Source organism: Lactuca saligna, chromosome 6 (assembly GCF_052625555.1).
Source record: "Lactuca saligna cultivar CGN05327 chromosome 6, ASM5262555v1, whole genome shotgun sequence".
Lineage (NCBI taxonomy): Eukaryota > Viridiplantae > Streptophyta > Magnoliopsida > Asterales > Asteraceae > Lactuca > Lactuca saligna.
In genome coordinates, this window is record NC_136422.1 from 150,187,105 (window position 1) to 150,200,703 (window position 13,599).

The window sequence follows — 13,599 nt, forward strand, 5'->3', positions numbered from 1 at the left end:
AATGCAAGATAGAGATGTTTGACGGTGGACTTTATACCACCAGTGTTGAGGTACTTACTAATAATAGTTTTGAAAATATTAAATGACTTTTTTGCCCCCGTCAAGTATTATAACTTATTACATTATTTGCATATTAACCTCCATTGTTTGTGTTAATATTGAACTCTCCCTCTCATATTGAACATATAAAGTAAACTTCTATTATATACTGCAGTTCTGTTTTGAAATAGAAGAGAAAGTAAGAGGACTTCTGCATAATGTGTCATTTTTATTGAAACTAGGGGGTTACTTAATTGGTATTATTCTAGACTCTTCTACTATATGGCAGGCTATCATGTTTTTGGGAGTCATTTTCTCAGAATTTATTTATAGCATCATTTTCTTGCTTTCATTTTGAATAATTGGATTGCATTGCAGGGCAAAGTATCAGAAAAATGCGCATTGATATAAAAGAAATTGACAAGTGCATTGAAATTAATGATTTTTTTTTTGGGGAACCTATTTGAAGAGTACAAAGCAAATTTAGAACACTTGACCTTTGATAGCATATCGGGTAAATCTATTTTATCCTTAAATTAAGTTTTATCAATTGAAATTAATGATTTGTTGTTTAGCTTGTTATTTTAATGAAACCAGTTTTATTAAAATGAGTTTTGTTTATGTCATGGTCATGATAGATTGGTACATAGAGATGCTGGCCTGGTGGCTTTTGTCTTTCACTGTAAGTGGCTATGTAGTCTTTAAATTTTACCCTTTCAAGTCCTTTACATGTATAAGGGTTGTTGGAGCTGGTAGACAAAGGCGTATATACAAGAAACTAATCAACAACAGGTAAATTGTAACTAACTCCAAGTAAAATAATCATCTTAAACTTCAACTCCAGATATGCTAGGTAACTTGGTTGTTTCTGCTGATGAAACAGGTCCAGTTGGTCCTTATGCATCAGGTAAAGTTGATGGAAGAAAGGAATATGAAGCCACTTGATTTAAATCTTGCACCATTATCAGCAAGATGCAATAATGACTTGGAGTTGAATTTGGCTAAGTCATTATTGAGTGAGATGGGCCAATGTACAACTGCTTATCCATATAATTAGCTGTTTGGAGCATTAGTCTCAAAGAATTATGAAAGGCAAGATGTAACTTTACTTAGTTGGAATTTGATGTACACAGTAGATTAGATGCAAATTTATATATTGTAAGAAATAGAATTGTATGACATTAAATTTATGCAATGGATTCTATTTTTGTATATGATATTTTATTTTCTATTATAAAACATTAAATACAAATTTAATTTGAAAATAAATAAATCTATAAATAATATTTTTTTAAACATTTAAAATTATGATACGCAAAAATGTGTGTCATCTTCATTTATGACATGGCCTTTCTTGACAGGGGCTTTCTTGATACGCATTGCGTGTCATTAACATGAGCGTCGTAAGGTTATGACATGCGAATGCGTGTCGTCTTCCTTTATGACATGGCCTTCCTTGATACGCATTGCGTGTCGTAAATGCGCGTCGTAATTGCGCGTCGTATTTGCGCGTCGTAAATGCGCGTCGTCTATAGACGATGCGCAAAAGTGCGTCGTCTCTCTTTATGACAGGGCCTTCCTTGACGCGCATTTGCGCGTCGTCTGAGCCTTTTATGACGCGCAATGAGCGTCGTAAAAGGCTGTTTTTCTAGTAGTGAGGTTGCAAAATTCTTATATATATATATATATATATATATATATATATATATATATATATATATTAAAGATGGATATTTTTTAGGAATAGTGAAGTTGTGTGTTGTTTGTAAAGAATGGCCCTCTGTTTATATATGTATGTTGAAATTCGTCTCTGGGTCAGTTTATGTTAACACCGATATTTTGTGCGGACATGTTGGAATACACAGTTCCGGTTTCCCGGTCATTTTATCTACACCCATAGGTTAATCGATCTTCCAGTTTCTTTTTATCCAAAATCGGCGTCTGCCTGTTGCTTGAGAGTGATTGTATCTAGGGTTTCAAATCTCGATTTCGCGTATTCTGTTTCTTCTATATTGTTTTTTTATTACAATCACACAAATCTTCTTCTTCGTTCTCCACCAAATCTCTCTGTTGCGACACCGCCTCCGCCAAAGCCTCCGTCGGTGAGTTGCAGGATCCGTCGGTGGGTTGCTGATGTTGCATTACTTCCACCGCTTCTCATCCAACCCTTCTCTTTGTTTCTTCTTCGTATGTCTGACCATCGGAAGCCACCACCTGTGTCGATGATGATTGAAAGGTATTTTCTCCACCCTTCTAATTTGTTTTTCGTTCCTTGCATTCCCTAGCTGCCTCCAAACCACCACCCCACTATGTTCCTTTTCTTCTACACCTCGAATATTCAACTCTTCTACGACCGACATCATCTAGAGATTGAACATCACCAACCGCTTCTCTCAAACAACTCGATATTCAATCGAAGTTTTGGGTGCAATGCATTGATCTTCACATCAAATGGCTTCATCGTAACCATCTGCAATTAATTCCACTGTTCTCTTCTTTTTCTTTCTCTATTCCACACCACGGAAACTCCGCACTATAAACACTGTCGTTTCCTTCTCCCAATAGCTACCTTATTCATGTTTGTTCTGTGGAGGTTTGATGAAATTTTGTTCAATGTTCCATATTAGGGATTACTAAAATTGAATTTTTCTTATTGTAGAGTCGTTGATGTTGTCACTTGATGGAGGGGGAGCGGTTTCTTCTGGAAGCATAACAGGTTTTGTTCGTGGTTCTTTTTTATTGGTGATTAAGTTTTTCATCCGATTAAGGTTCGTTGCTGTGAAGCTTGAAATTTGTTCATTTTTATATAGCAACATATATAATTCTAGATTAACGAGTCCAAAAGTTATATGTGCAGACCAGGTGTTTGATAAAAAGCTTGAGAGAAGAAAGAGCATGTTAAACGTTACCGTTCTTCTATTATGTAAATTGTTCACCTTATAAAACTATATTAAAATAGAATCTTTTGGGTACCCTATGAAAAATTTAAGTGGGTGAATTCTTGGATATGCCTATCCTGACTGGATCACTCTATGAAATTAATAACCTTGAATTCATCATAATGATCAAATGTTTGACCATGAAGGTAAAGAATTGAATACAGAACCCTTTGGTTATAGGTGGATGTCAACGAGGCTTCCACATACATTGTTATTCAGGTCAAACATGAGCTTTTCTGTTTTTCTTTTCTTTCAAACTCCATTTCCAGTGAAAAATTACATTACCATAGAGTAAGAAGTGATTTAAAGCATTTGAAAGATAAAGGTACATGGATGTAGTTATGTTATGATACTTAACTATTTCAAAATACAGAGTAATTAATGTTTTGGGCTGCATCAGCAACCTCCACGTGTATTGCAAGAACTTTCATGGATGAAATTGCTTACAGGTTAGATACATGATACAATAATACATCATTGCATTCATAATAATATCTGTCCAATTTACATGAAATAGAAAAATATCTAACAATTAATGTTTTGGGCCGCATAAATGGAGAAAATATACATTGACGTTTATTTGGAACCAATTTTGTATTAAAAATATATTTTATACATAGAAAAAGAGAAATATGAGATATAGAAATAAACTATATACCGGCCTTATATTGATATTATTATTATTATTTGTGCTCCTTTTTTTAATTATGTATTTTGTTTCTTGGTGTTCAAAACAGAGTACAATCATTGCTTTATTGGATATTTGGAACGGGGATTGTTTTGTATGTCAATGATATTGCTATGATTAGGTAAAATTATCAAAGTGAAATGTTGCAAAATCTTAACTTTCAGTTAATGATTATCATTCCCATTTCCCAATTTACCCTTACTTTTTCACCATGAATAAACAAAAAGAAGAACAAGTTATCTTGATTCTTGAATCTTCCATTTAATCTTTCTTACATATGTTTCCAGTTGCTATTAACAAAAAAAATATATCCAGCTACTGAATACTGATCTTTTACTTTTTACCATTATAAATTAGGCTGGCATGCATATATATTCAACAACATCAGCTAAAGGGAAACGTCTTCAAGTATCTTTTTCTATGATGATAATTGATAAAATAAATCTTTGTTTACAAAAAAAACTAATTATACTTTCAATGCAGTCAAATATGGGAGCTAAAAATCATGGAATTGTGATGCCTGATGTAAACGTTGTTGCTGTTTTAAATGCTTTAGTAGTTGCTAGATTTGGAGCTGCAGGACAAAGGTGTATGGCTTTAAGCATCGTAATCTTTGTTGGAGATGCAACACGATGGTATTATATTTTATATTTTATATTTTAATTATATTGTCAATTTTCAAGTAAAATTTAATCTTATTTTTCAAGGAAAATGAGTTAGCGAAGCGTGCGAAAAACTTATAGTTTAGTGGAAATGGTAAAGATAGTGTTGTTGGTCCTTACAAATTTTTTATGTTTTCAAAATTCAATATCCATTCTAACTACTACCATCTTCTTGGATTGTCCCTACCAGTTCAAGAAGAACAAAAAGAGAACCTGTACTCAGATAACATAGTAAGGTACATGAAATCCATTAACCCATATCACACCCAAGGACACTCCCTCTATTTGTAAATTAAGTAGCATGTTACATAAAACCCAAGATATTTACTAATTTTTAATAAAAACCCAACATATTTGCCCTTTATATCTTACACAACATAAATTGTTCCCGTCTGTTTGAAGAATTATTTTACTATTTTTTAATAAAAACCCAACATATTATGAAAAACTGATTGTTGTGTTGTGTTTTGATTTATTAGGAGTGCTTAAGTTGCATGCCATTTTCATCGTCCATCACTATGGCAGGTGAAGCGATCAAAACATAAGGTTTCCCACTTTTTTTTTAACAAATTATAGAAATTGCAGTAAATTACATTTTTGGTTGTTGAGTATAGCCGATTATTTTAGTTATTGTATATATATTAAAGGAGAACACTTCTTAGGAATAGTGCCTAACCAGTTTAACTCCTTAACCATGGTCACCGCTTCATCTGGATCCTTCCAAAGATCGTTTTCCTTCCATCCTTCCTTATAGCCATTCAATCCACCGCCTCATACTCTCTCCATCTGATCATGATGACGCAACCCGAACGAAATAGAATAAGGATTTGGTAAAGGGTGGTCGAGACACCCCCAACGCATACGACACACCCCTAATGCGGTACCATGGACCTCCGTTCGCCGCCACATACCACCATCGTCGTCGAAGTCGGACGATTAGTCGATCTTCGACCGTCGCCTTCTTTCTTCCTTCACACTTCCTGGAATAGCCCTAAAGTGATGTCTATATGTTATATTCGTTCTTTATCAAGTTTCTATTTTGGGATTAATTGACCCACTGCTTTTATTTTATCCTAATGTTCATACGATTTTCAGTATTGTTTTTTATACAGCAAAGGAAATCAGTCTACTCGCAGAGTCCTCAAGAGGGCAACAGGCGACTGAAAGCTTCAAATCAAAATCCTTTCGTGGAACGAAACCCTACGAAGCGTTGTGATTATGGAGACAGAGGAGGAAGCATCTGGACAGATGACGGACGAGATTTACACGAACGACGTTGATGATGAGTCGCTGTCGCAGCAGCAACAACGTAGACTGATTATCAGTGGCGAGCAACTCGATATCGACGCGTACGCCTACACGAACGGCGTTGATGATGAGTCGATTATCAATGGCGAGCAACTCGATATCGACGCATACGCCGCCGTATACATAGGTCGTACTAAAATTTCGCGCTTGATATTCATCGCCGACAAATGTGGCAATGTTTCGATGCAGTTAGAGGCGCTTCGAATGGCTTATGACGAGATTGAGAAGGGAGAAAACACACAGTTGTTTAGGGAAGTTGTTCACAAAATCGATGGACGATTGGGTCCGAATTACAGTTTGGATTCGGGTTAGATGGACGCGGTGGACCGTAGGGCTGACCAGAGGAAGGAGAAATCTATTTTTTTTATATTTAAAAAAAGATTTGTATAACTTTTGTTTTTGCATTTAGATGACATTTTTTATTGTTAATGAAATCGAAGACGGTGGAGGGATGGGGTAAGTATGAAGATGTTCTTTCTGTATTTATTGTAGATTGCATTGTACTTTCATTTAAAACTACCTGGATATAAGATTGTATTTTCATTGTTTTCGAAAACCTATTCAAATATAGCATTGTACTTCTTTTGGTAGCATGATCTATCATTACATTTCCATTCATCCGATTGATGGAAAATTATACAGAATAGCAACATACTTTAATTTGGATACCAATTTATGCAATGTACTTCATTATTTGTCTCAGAAAACGAACACATTCCGCCCCGCGCAACGCGCGGGTAACGCCTCTAGTTAACATAAAAGAAAGTTCTTTAATAAAAATAGAATAAAACGAAACTTGTAATCTTTTATTAAAAATTCAATTTCATGTTAGAAATTGGGGTATAGTAAGGCTTGAAATTCTAAGAATTGTGTAAAACACTTTCAGATTAAAGCATTTGAGTGATACTCCCAATATTCTTTAATCGGATAAGACTCAGAAAGACAAGAATTTAGAATGTTTTGATATAGTTTCGTATGTACCAAAAAATGAGACCAAAACCGACTTTATGATCTTTGTCTGAAAACTGTCATATGACGGTTTCAAACTGTGATAAAACTATAAAAATTGACATAAAAACGGAAATTTGGATAATGGTCAAACAATAGTCAATTCTATGAAAATCCGATTTTCTGATGCATTTTTAATATAGCAAATTGTCGACCCCAGCTAAGGGCTGCCGCCCCTTGGACCCCGCTCTCAGGGGCGCTGCCCCGGACTCCAGTTCGTTTAGGGGCTTCGCCCCTAAATGACGGTGTACTTTGAAAACTTGATCAAACTTAAATAAGTGTGCATTCCACACCTTCCTTACTTGTTTAATATTTATCAAGATCAGTTTTGATCAACAAAGTAATCCCATTACACTTAAATAATATTGATGATAATAAATCACCAACATTTAATTCAATAACTATTAATATAAAAATGTAAACTAAAAATAAGACTAGGATACAGAAACTACAATACCTTTTTGTATGATGGGAATAAGGTATAATACAAGTACAAGTTGGTATGTGAGCCTAGACCCGACTAGCTGGTTAAGAGGAAATGGATATTGAACTAAAGCCCAATTAACTTATCTATTACGAAGGGTCAATTAAGTACAATCTCGACCCAACTAAAATGTCCGGAGACTATTTTTTATTTTTACTGGTTCTTTAAAATTATTAAAGGTAATGGTTTCATGGCCGATAGAGTCCTTTTTTTTTTTTTTTTTTTTTTTTTTTTTTTTTTTTTTTTGCATATTTTATTCCTATAGTATGTGCATAAATAGGGGAGGGATAAATTAATTTTCATATAAAGTACAAAAAGTTATCTAATCTCGTATTCTCTGTAAATATCATATTTTCCGCTTTCGTATTTCTTAATTGGGTTTTATGCAGAAAAATTCTATTATTTTAGATTTTTGTTTTGATAAACTCCTAAATTTTTTATTTTGAACATAAAAACTCAATTATTTAACATTTTATCCAAATTAATAAAAAAGATTTTGTATTTTTTATTTTAACAGGAAATGACAGATTATATAATTTTTCCAAAAAATAAGATTTTTCTGTTCAATTTGTTTAGGACTTTATAAATTTTTTCCAAAATAATAAGATTTTTTGTATATAAAACCCTTCTTAATTTTGTATACAAAATTTTTTGTTCTCAAATCTCATAACGGTAAATTTTTAATATTTTATGCATTATAGTCCGTATTTTTTTTCAAGTATATATTCTTTTCCGTATAAAATTGGTATCAAAACAATTAGTTGTTGAGGTTCTCAAGCTCTCATTGGGTCACACACAACCATAGTTTGCGAATAATCCAAGCCCCCGATGGAAAGCTCCTATTTGACAAGATTTTGATACAGTTAAAACGAAGAATATTAGTCAAATAACGCAATGCAAAAAACATGAAATGCTACTTATTGGAGAAGAAAATTCGACGTTGGGACGCCATGTTGGAACATAATGTTGTGAAACAAAAGCTGCAACAAATTCAAGGCAAACCATTTTAACGCGAAATCATTAACGTGAGTTTTCGTTAATGATTTGTATTGTGAATCCAGACATTTAGGTGCTGTTTGTTTTGGAAGTGATTAAATATTTTTTTGTCTTTTTTCATGTTTGCGGAAGAAGACGTGCACTTGAAAAACGTCTACCCGCCAGAAGGGAGAAGTGCTCAAAAAGTACTTTTGTAGAAAAACAAACAAGACCTTACTGTCAAATCACTTTGACAATCTACATCCGATAAATCTAATACAAAAAGACACTTAAACCGGAGCCAGTTAAAATAGCGTGAAACAAAATTTAGAATTTTGGGCTCTTTATATAAAATTTAGAATACATATATATATATATATATATATATATATATATATATATATATATATATATATATATATATATATATATATATATATATATATAGCGTTAGGTTCATGTGAGACGGCCTAATTTTGTGAGACCGTGAGACGTATTTTTTTTTATTTATTTTCTATTTTTTTTAATTAATTCAAGTTCCAATTTTTTTTTTTTTTGGATTTTTCCATTTATTTTGCATTTTAAATTATTTTTTACAATATGTACAGTGTAATATTTTATTAGAATATTTCACGTATTTTTCAAAAAAAATGGATGTTTTTTAGTAAATTCAAGTTCCGAAAATAATATTTAAAAAAATAATTTTTAGATTTTTCCATTTATTTTGCATTTTAAAATTATTTTTTAGAATATATGTTAGTGTAATATTCTATTAGAATATTTCACATATTTAAAAAAAAAAACAGGTTTTTTTTATATTTTTTATTATTTTTTAGTTAATTTAAGTTCCGAAAATAATATTTAAAAAAAGAATTTTTGGATTTTTTCATTTATTTTGAATTTTAAAATTATTTTTAGATTTGGTATCACGGTAACACAAAATTAGAATGGTTTCAAATGAGCCTGAACATATATATATATATATATATATATATATATATATATATATATATATATATATATATATATATATATATATATATATATGGGTAAAGTGAATATACATAACAACCTTATATAAGCTTAGGTACCTAACCTCATCAAACTACATCATTTTGCATTAAATTTTCATTGCAATCATCAAAGGTTCTTAAAGTTCATCCATAAACTTGATTTACTTTAAAAAAATTTGGAAATTTATCATTATATTTCTCCTACATCCTTTCATTTGTAGCAGTAGGATATGAAACTCATCAGGTGGTATTCGATAGAAAGACGTGATGTAAAAGAAAAATATTGTTGAAAGTCTAAAGATTTTGGAAGTAATCAAGTTATGAGGTTGAAGTTTAAGAACCTTAGGCAATTATAATGTAAATATGATACAAACCGATATAATATTATGAAGTTAGGTACCTAAACTTATATAAGGTTGTTAGATATATTCATTTTACCACATATATATATATATATATATATATATATATATATATATATATATATATATATATATATATATATATATATATATATATATATATATAGGGGAAAGTGAATATACCCTTAAGGGTATATAAGCTTAGGTACCCAAACTAATCACAATATATCGTTTTGTTTGATATATTTATTATAATGTTTTTCAACTTTAATCCTTAACTTGATTTACATTCAACATTTTCAAAATTTCATTATTATCTTCCACTTACATCACATCTTTTTGACGAACATCAATTAGACTATATATATTATAGTTGAAAATGAAAATTATGTAAGAGGAAAATAAATGTAAAATTTATAAAAATATTTGAATGAAATCAAGTTAGAAGTTTAATTATAAGAACATTAGACAATTATAATGTATATATATATGATACAAAACGACGTAGTATGGTGAGTTTGGGTACCTAAGCTTATATACCCTTAAGGGTATATTTATTTTTCCCATATATATATATATATATATATATATATATATATATATATATATATATATATATATATATATATATATATATATATATATATGTATGTATATATATAGGGTTAGGTTCATTTGAGACCACCTATATTTTGTGAGACCGTGAGACGCATTTTTTTTAAATATTTTTAAAAATTTTTTTTTAATTTTTTTTAGTTAATTCATGTTCCGAAAATAATATTTAAAAAAAGAATTTTTTGATTTTTCCATTTATTTTGCATTTTAAAATTATTTTTAGAATATGTACAGTGTAATATTCTATTTAGAATATTTCATGTATTTTTCAAAAAAAATAGAATTTTTTTTTATTTTTTTAAAATTTTTTTTAGTTAATTCAAGTTCCGAAAATAGTATTTAAAAAAAGAATTTTTAGATTTTTCTATTTATTTTGCATTTTAAAATTATTTTTTAGAATATGTCAGTGTAATATTCTATTTAGAATATTTCACGTATTTTTCAAAAAAAAAAAACGGAATTTTTTTTATTTTTTTTTATATTTTTTTTAGTTAATTCAAGTTCCGAAAATAATATTTAAAAAAAGAATTTTTGGATTTTTCCATTTATTTTGCATTTTAAAATTATTTTTAGATTTGGTCTCACGGTTTCACAAAATTAGAATTGTTTCAAATGAATCCGAACCTATATATATATATATATATATATATATATATATATATATATATATATATATATATATATATATATATATATATATATATATATATATATATATATATATATATATATATATATATATATATATATATATTAGGCCGAGAGCCCCAAACCAAAAATAATATGGGCGCTTTACACAGATTGTTGTCAACATGGTTTTGGTAATAGCTATAGTAGAAATTTGAGAAAAATATTTAAGCTTAAAATATCTAATATCTTTTTCATAAATAGACATGATTTTATGTTTAGACTATTTATTTATTCACTCCACCTTTTAACACTCCATTCTATATTTTGATATAGATTAATTAATTTTTATTATTTTTTGAGGCTTCTAGTAAAAAACAACCACCTAGTTGCGGACAAAGCTCTTTGAGTCAAATACAATAGGTCCAATAGCTTTTAACTGTTTAATAATAAAAACTAATTATCTTGCTTAGGTTTTATTAGACTTAGTATAATTAATTTTTTGCTGTCTAAAAAAAGAAGGTATAATATTGTATTTTTTTTTCAGTTTTAGTACAAAATATTAGTATTTTTTTTAAACGGCAAGATGCATAAAATGTTAATATTGATTTCTTTTAAATATAACAATAATAACTTTTAGAAATCTATTATAATAAATGAAGATTTTTTTTACGATATGTTCTCTTCTCTTTCATTTGGACACTTGATATTTTCTAAAATTTTTAAATTTTCTATTTTTCACTTGTCATTTTATTATATTTCTTAATTTTATTAAATTAAAATTTCACATTTAATGTGTAAGGTAATATATATGTAAAATATTTATTAGAAATGGTTTATATATGTAATATATTCAATATATTAAAGTTTCAATAATTTTAATAATTCAAAAAAAAATTCATTTTTCTTATAAATTCAAATTTTCAAATTGTTAAAATTTCATATTATTTTTTAATTAAACCCATGTAATACATGTATCTCACACCTAGTTATATTAATATGGAGGGATATAACTAGTACGTTTTTTTAAAGCCACACTATCCGTAATTTGTATAGACCTTAAAAAAAATATTACAAATACTTTTTTATTGTTTTACACTTATATCATTTGTTAATGCCATACAATTTGTGATTCACAGTAAAGTTCATTTATTTATTTTTCAAATGTGTCTCATAAATTTATTTTTATAACATTTTTATAAATATATGTTTTAACATTATAACACGCTAAATGGCAATTAACGACAAACGAGTTTTAATATGTTTTTTTTTTTTTTTTTTTTTTTTTTTTTTTACTTATAGTTTTTAAAATAACAACCGTTTTTTAAGACATGTTTACCTTTTAATGTTTTTTTTTTTTAATTTTGGTATTTATAATCATTTATTATAAAAAAACATTAAAAAAAATAGAAAATAATAAGTTTAGTAAAAATTTAATTAAATATGGTGTTACTAATGATTGAAATGTGTAATTATGAAATAATAAAGTTAGTATAATGATTGAGAAATATAAAATAATACACTTGAAGTAAGATAAGGTTTACTAGAATAGAGTGAAGTGTCTATAACAACACCCTTATTTTTAAAGTAGATAATTTCTTTTGTAGAAAAGAGGCAAAAAGTTTAATAGTTAATATTTTGGAAATATTATGAGTACAATGATTATCTATTGCAGTTCTCTCTCTCTGAATACAAAAATAAAAAGGGTTAAAAATTATATTTTATGTCCGTTTTTGTTTTCATATTTAACAAAAAAAAATGTTCAGTTTTTACATTTTTACTTGTGATAATAGGTCTTTTAAGTTACCATTATATCAACTTCGTCAAAAAAAACCTTAGATTTATATATATTTTTAAAGTTTTTACCGTTAAATTTATATATTTTTTACTCTTTTACCCTAAGTATTTATTTTCATATCATACGCATTTATGCAAAAAAATCGTATATATATACCAAAAAAATATATAACTAGATATGGTATTTACGTTATTTTTAAATGTTATATACTTCTAGAAATATAGTATTATATATATATATATATATATATATATATATATATATATATATATATATATATATATATATATATATATATATATATATATATTATAAAGTCCCAAAAGTAATGACATAAAATTTTTGTTTTTAGATTAATAAATCATTAATATATAACATTTCCTTAACACTAATGTAATAAAGATTTATCAAAACATCATCAAATCGGAGTAAGTCAAAGAATGCGGAAACATATAGTGTGTGCTCTGCAATCATCCCGAACTCTTCAATTTGAAAACCGTAGCACCTGAAACATAAACTGAAAACCGTAAACATAAAGCTTAGTGAGTTTCCCCAAGATACCACATACCAAACATACATAAATCAAATATCGGGACCCCGCCCTCCATCGGGCCTCGCCCGGTCTCTAGTCCCTCTCGACCTCGAGTTGCGCCTGGCATCGAGCCACGCTCGGATTATAGATATGTCAATCACCAGGCCTCGTTTGATAATGGGCCCCGCCCGATACACTCATAATCAAATAACCAAATAGTCATAGAAACATATAACCTTACTAGAACATGCAATAATCACAAAGACTATAGCATCCCATACGGTCATCGAGCCTTGCCCAGCATCGGGCCTCTCCCGGTAAGCATAAAAACACATTTTGATAACTAGCATATGATATCCTCATCAGACCTCACCTAGCATCGGGCCTTGCCCGGTAAGCATACCATCATATAACACGTGCAAGAGTCGAACATACATCTAGGATCCTAACATATAGACCATGGGCCAGTATTGGTGCATTCGACCCGCTAAACTCAATGAGGTGACGCACCTCGCACTGCTGAATCACACAGACGATCCATGACTGCTG

The 13,599-nt window shown here is 29.3% G+C and overlaps 1 protein-coding gene across 14 annotated transcripts; it reads left to right on the forward strand.

Moving 5' to 3' along the window:
- The first annotated feature begins 1,876 nt into the window (after positions 1-1,876).
- On the forward strand, positions 1,877-6,226 carry LOC145000506 (methylmalonate-semialdehyde dehydrogenase [acylating], mitochondrial-like). 14 transcript variants are annotated; one of them, XR_013661237.1, is made up of 11 exons: positions 1,877-2,275; positions 2,699-2,807; positions 2,897-2,962; positions 3,125-3,197; positions 3,352-3,427; positions 3,716-3,787; positions 4,024-4,301; positions 4,374-4,422; positions 4,519-4,564; positions 4,808-4,874; positions 5,424-6,226. XR_013661237.1 is itself a non-coding variant. In XM_078959741.1 (11 exons), exons 4-7 carry the CDS (start codon positions 3,360-3,362, stop codon positions 4,181-4,183), a joined length of 225 nt encoding a protein of 74 aa, XP_078815867.1. In that variant the 5' UTR covers positions 1,877-2,275; positions 2,699-2,962; positions 3,125-3,197; positions 3,352-3,359; the 3' UTR covers positions 4,184-4,301; positions 4,374-4,422; positions 4,519-4,564; positions 4,808-4,874; positions 5,424-6,226. The 14 variants fall into 14 exon arrangements, 7 of the variants coding, with proteins under 7 accessions (XP_078815867.1, XP_078815866.1, XP_078815865.1 ...); XM_078959741.1 differs by having other exon boundaries at positions 2,699-2,962; positions 4,024-4,074; positions 4,150-4,301; XM_078959740.1 differs by having other exon boundaries at positions 2,699-3,197; positions 4,024-4,074; positions 4,150-4,301.
- Positions 6,227-13,599: the final 7,373 nt, after the last annotated feature.

Excerpts from the sequence above, each read along its gene's own strand:
- LOC145000506 (XM_078959738.1), top strand. The coding sequence starts at position 4,030 with ATGCATATATATTCAACAACATCAGCTAAAGGGAAACGTCTTCAA. Across the intron at positions 4,075-4,149 it reads CTAAAGGGAAACGTCTTCAA|TCAAATATGGGAGCTAAAAA; the intron begins GTATCTTTTTCT and ends CTTTCAATGCAG. Across the intron at positions 4,302-5,423 it reads GTTGGAGATGCAACACGATG|TATTGTTTTTTATACAGCAA; the intron begins GTATTATATTTT and ends TACGATTTTCAG.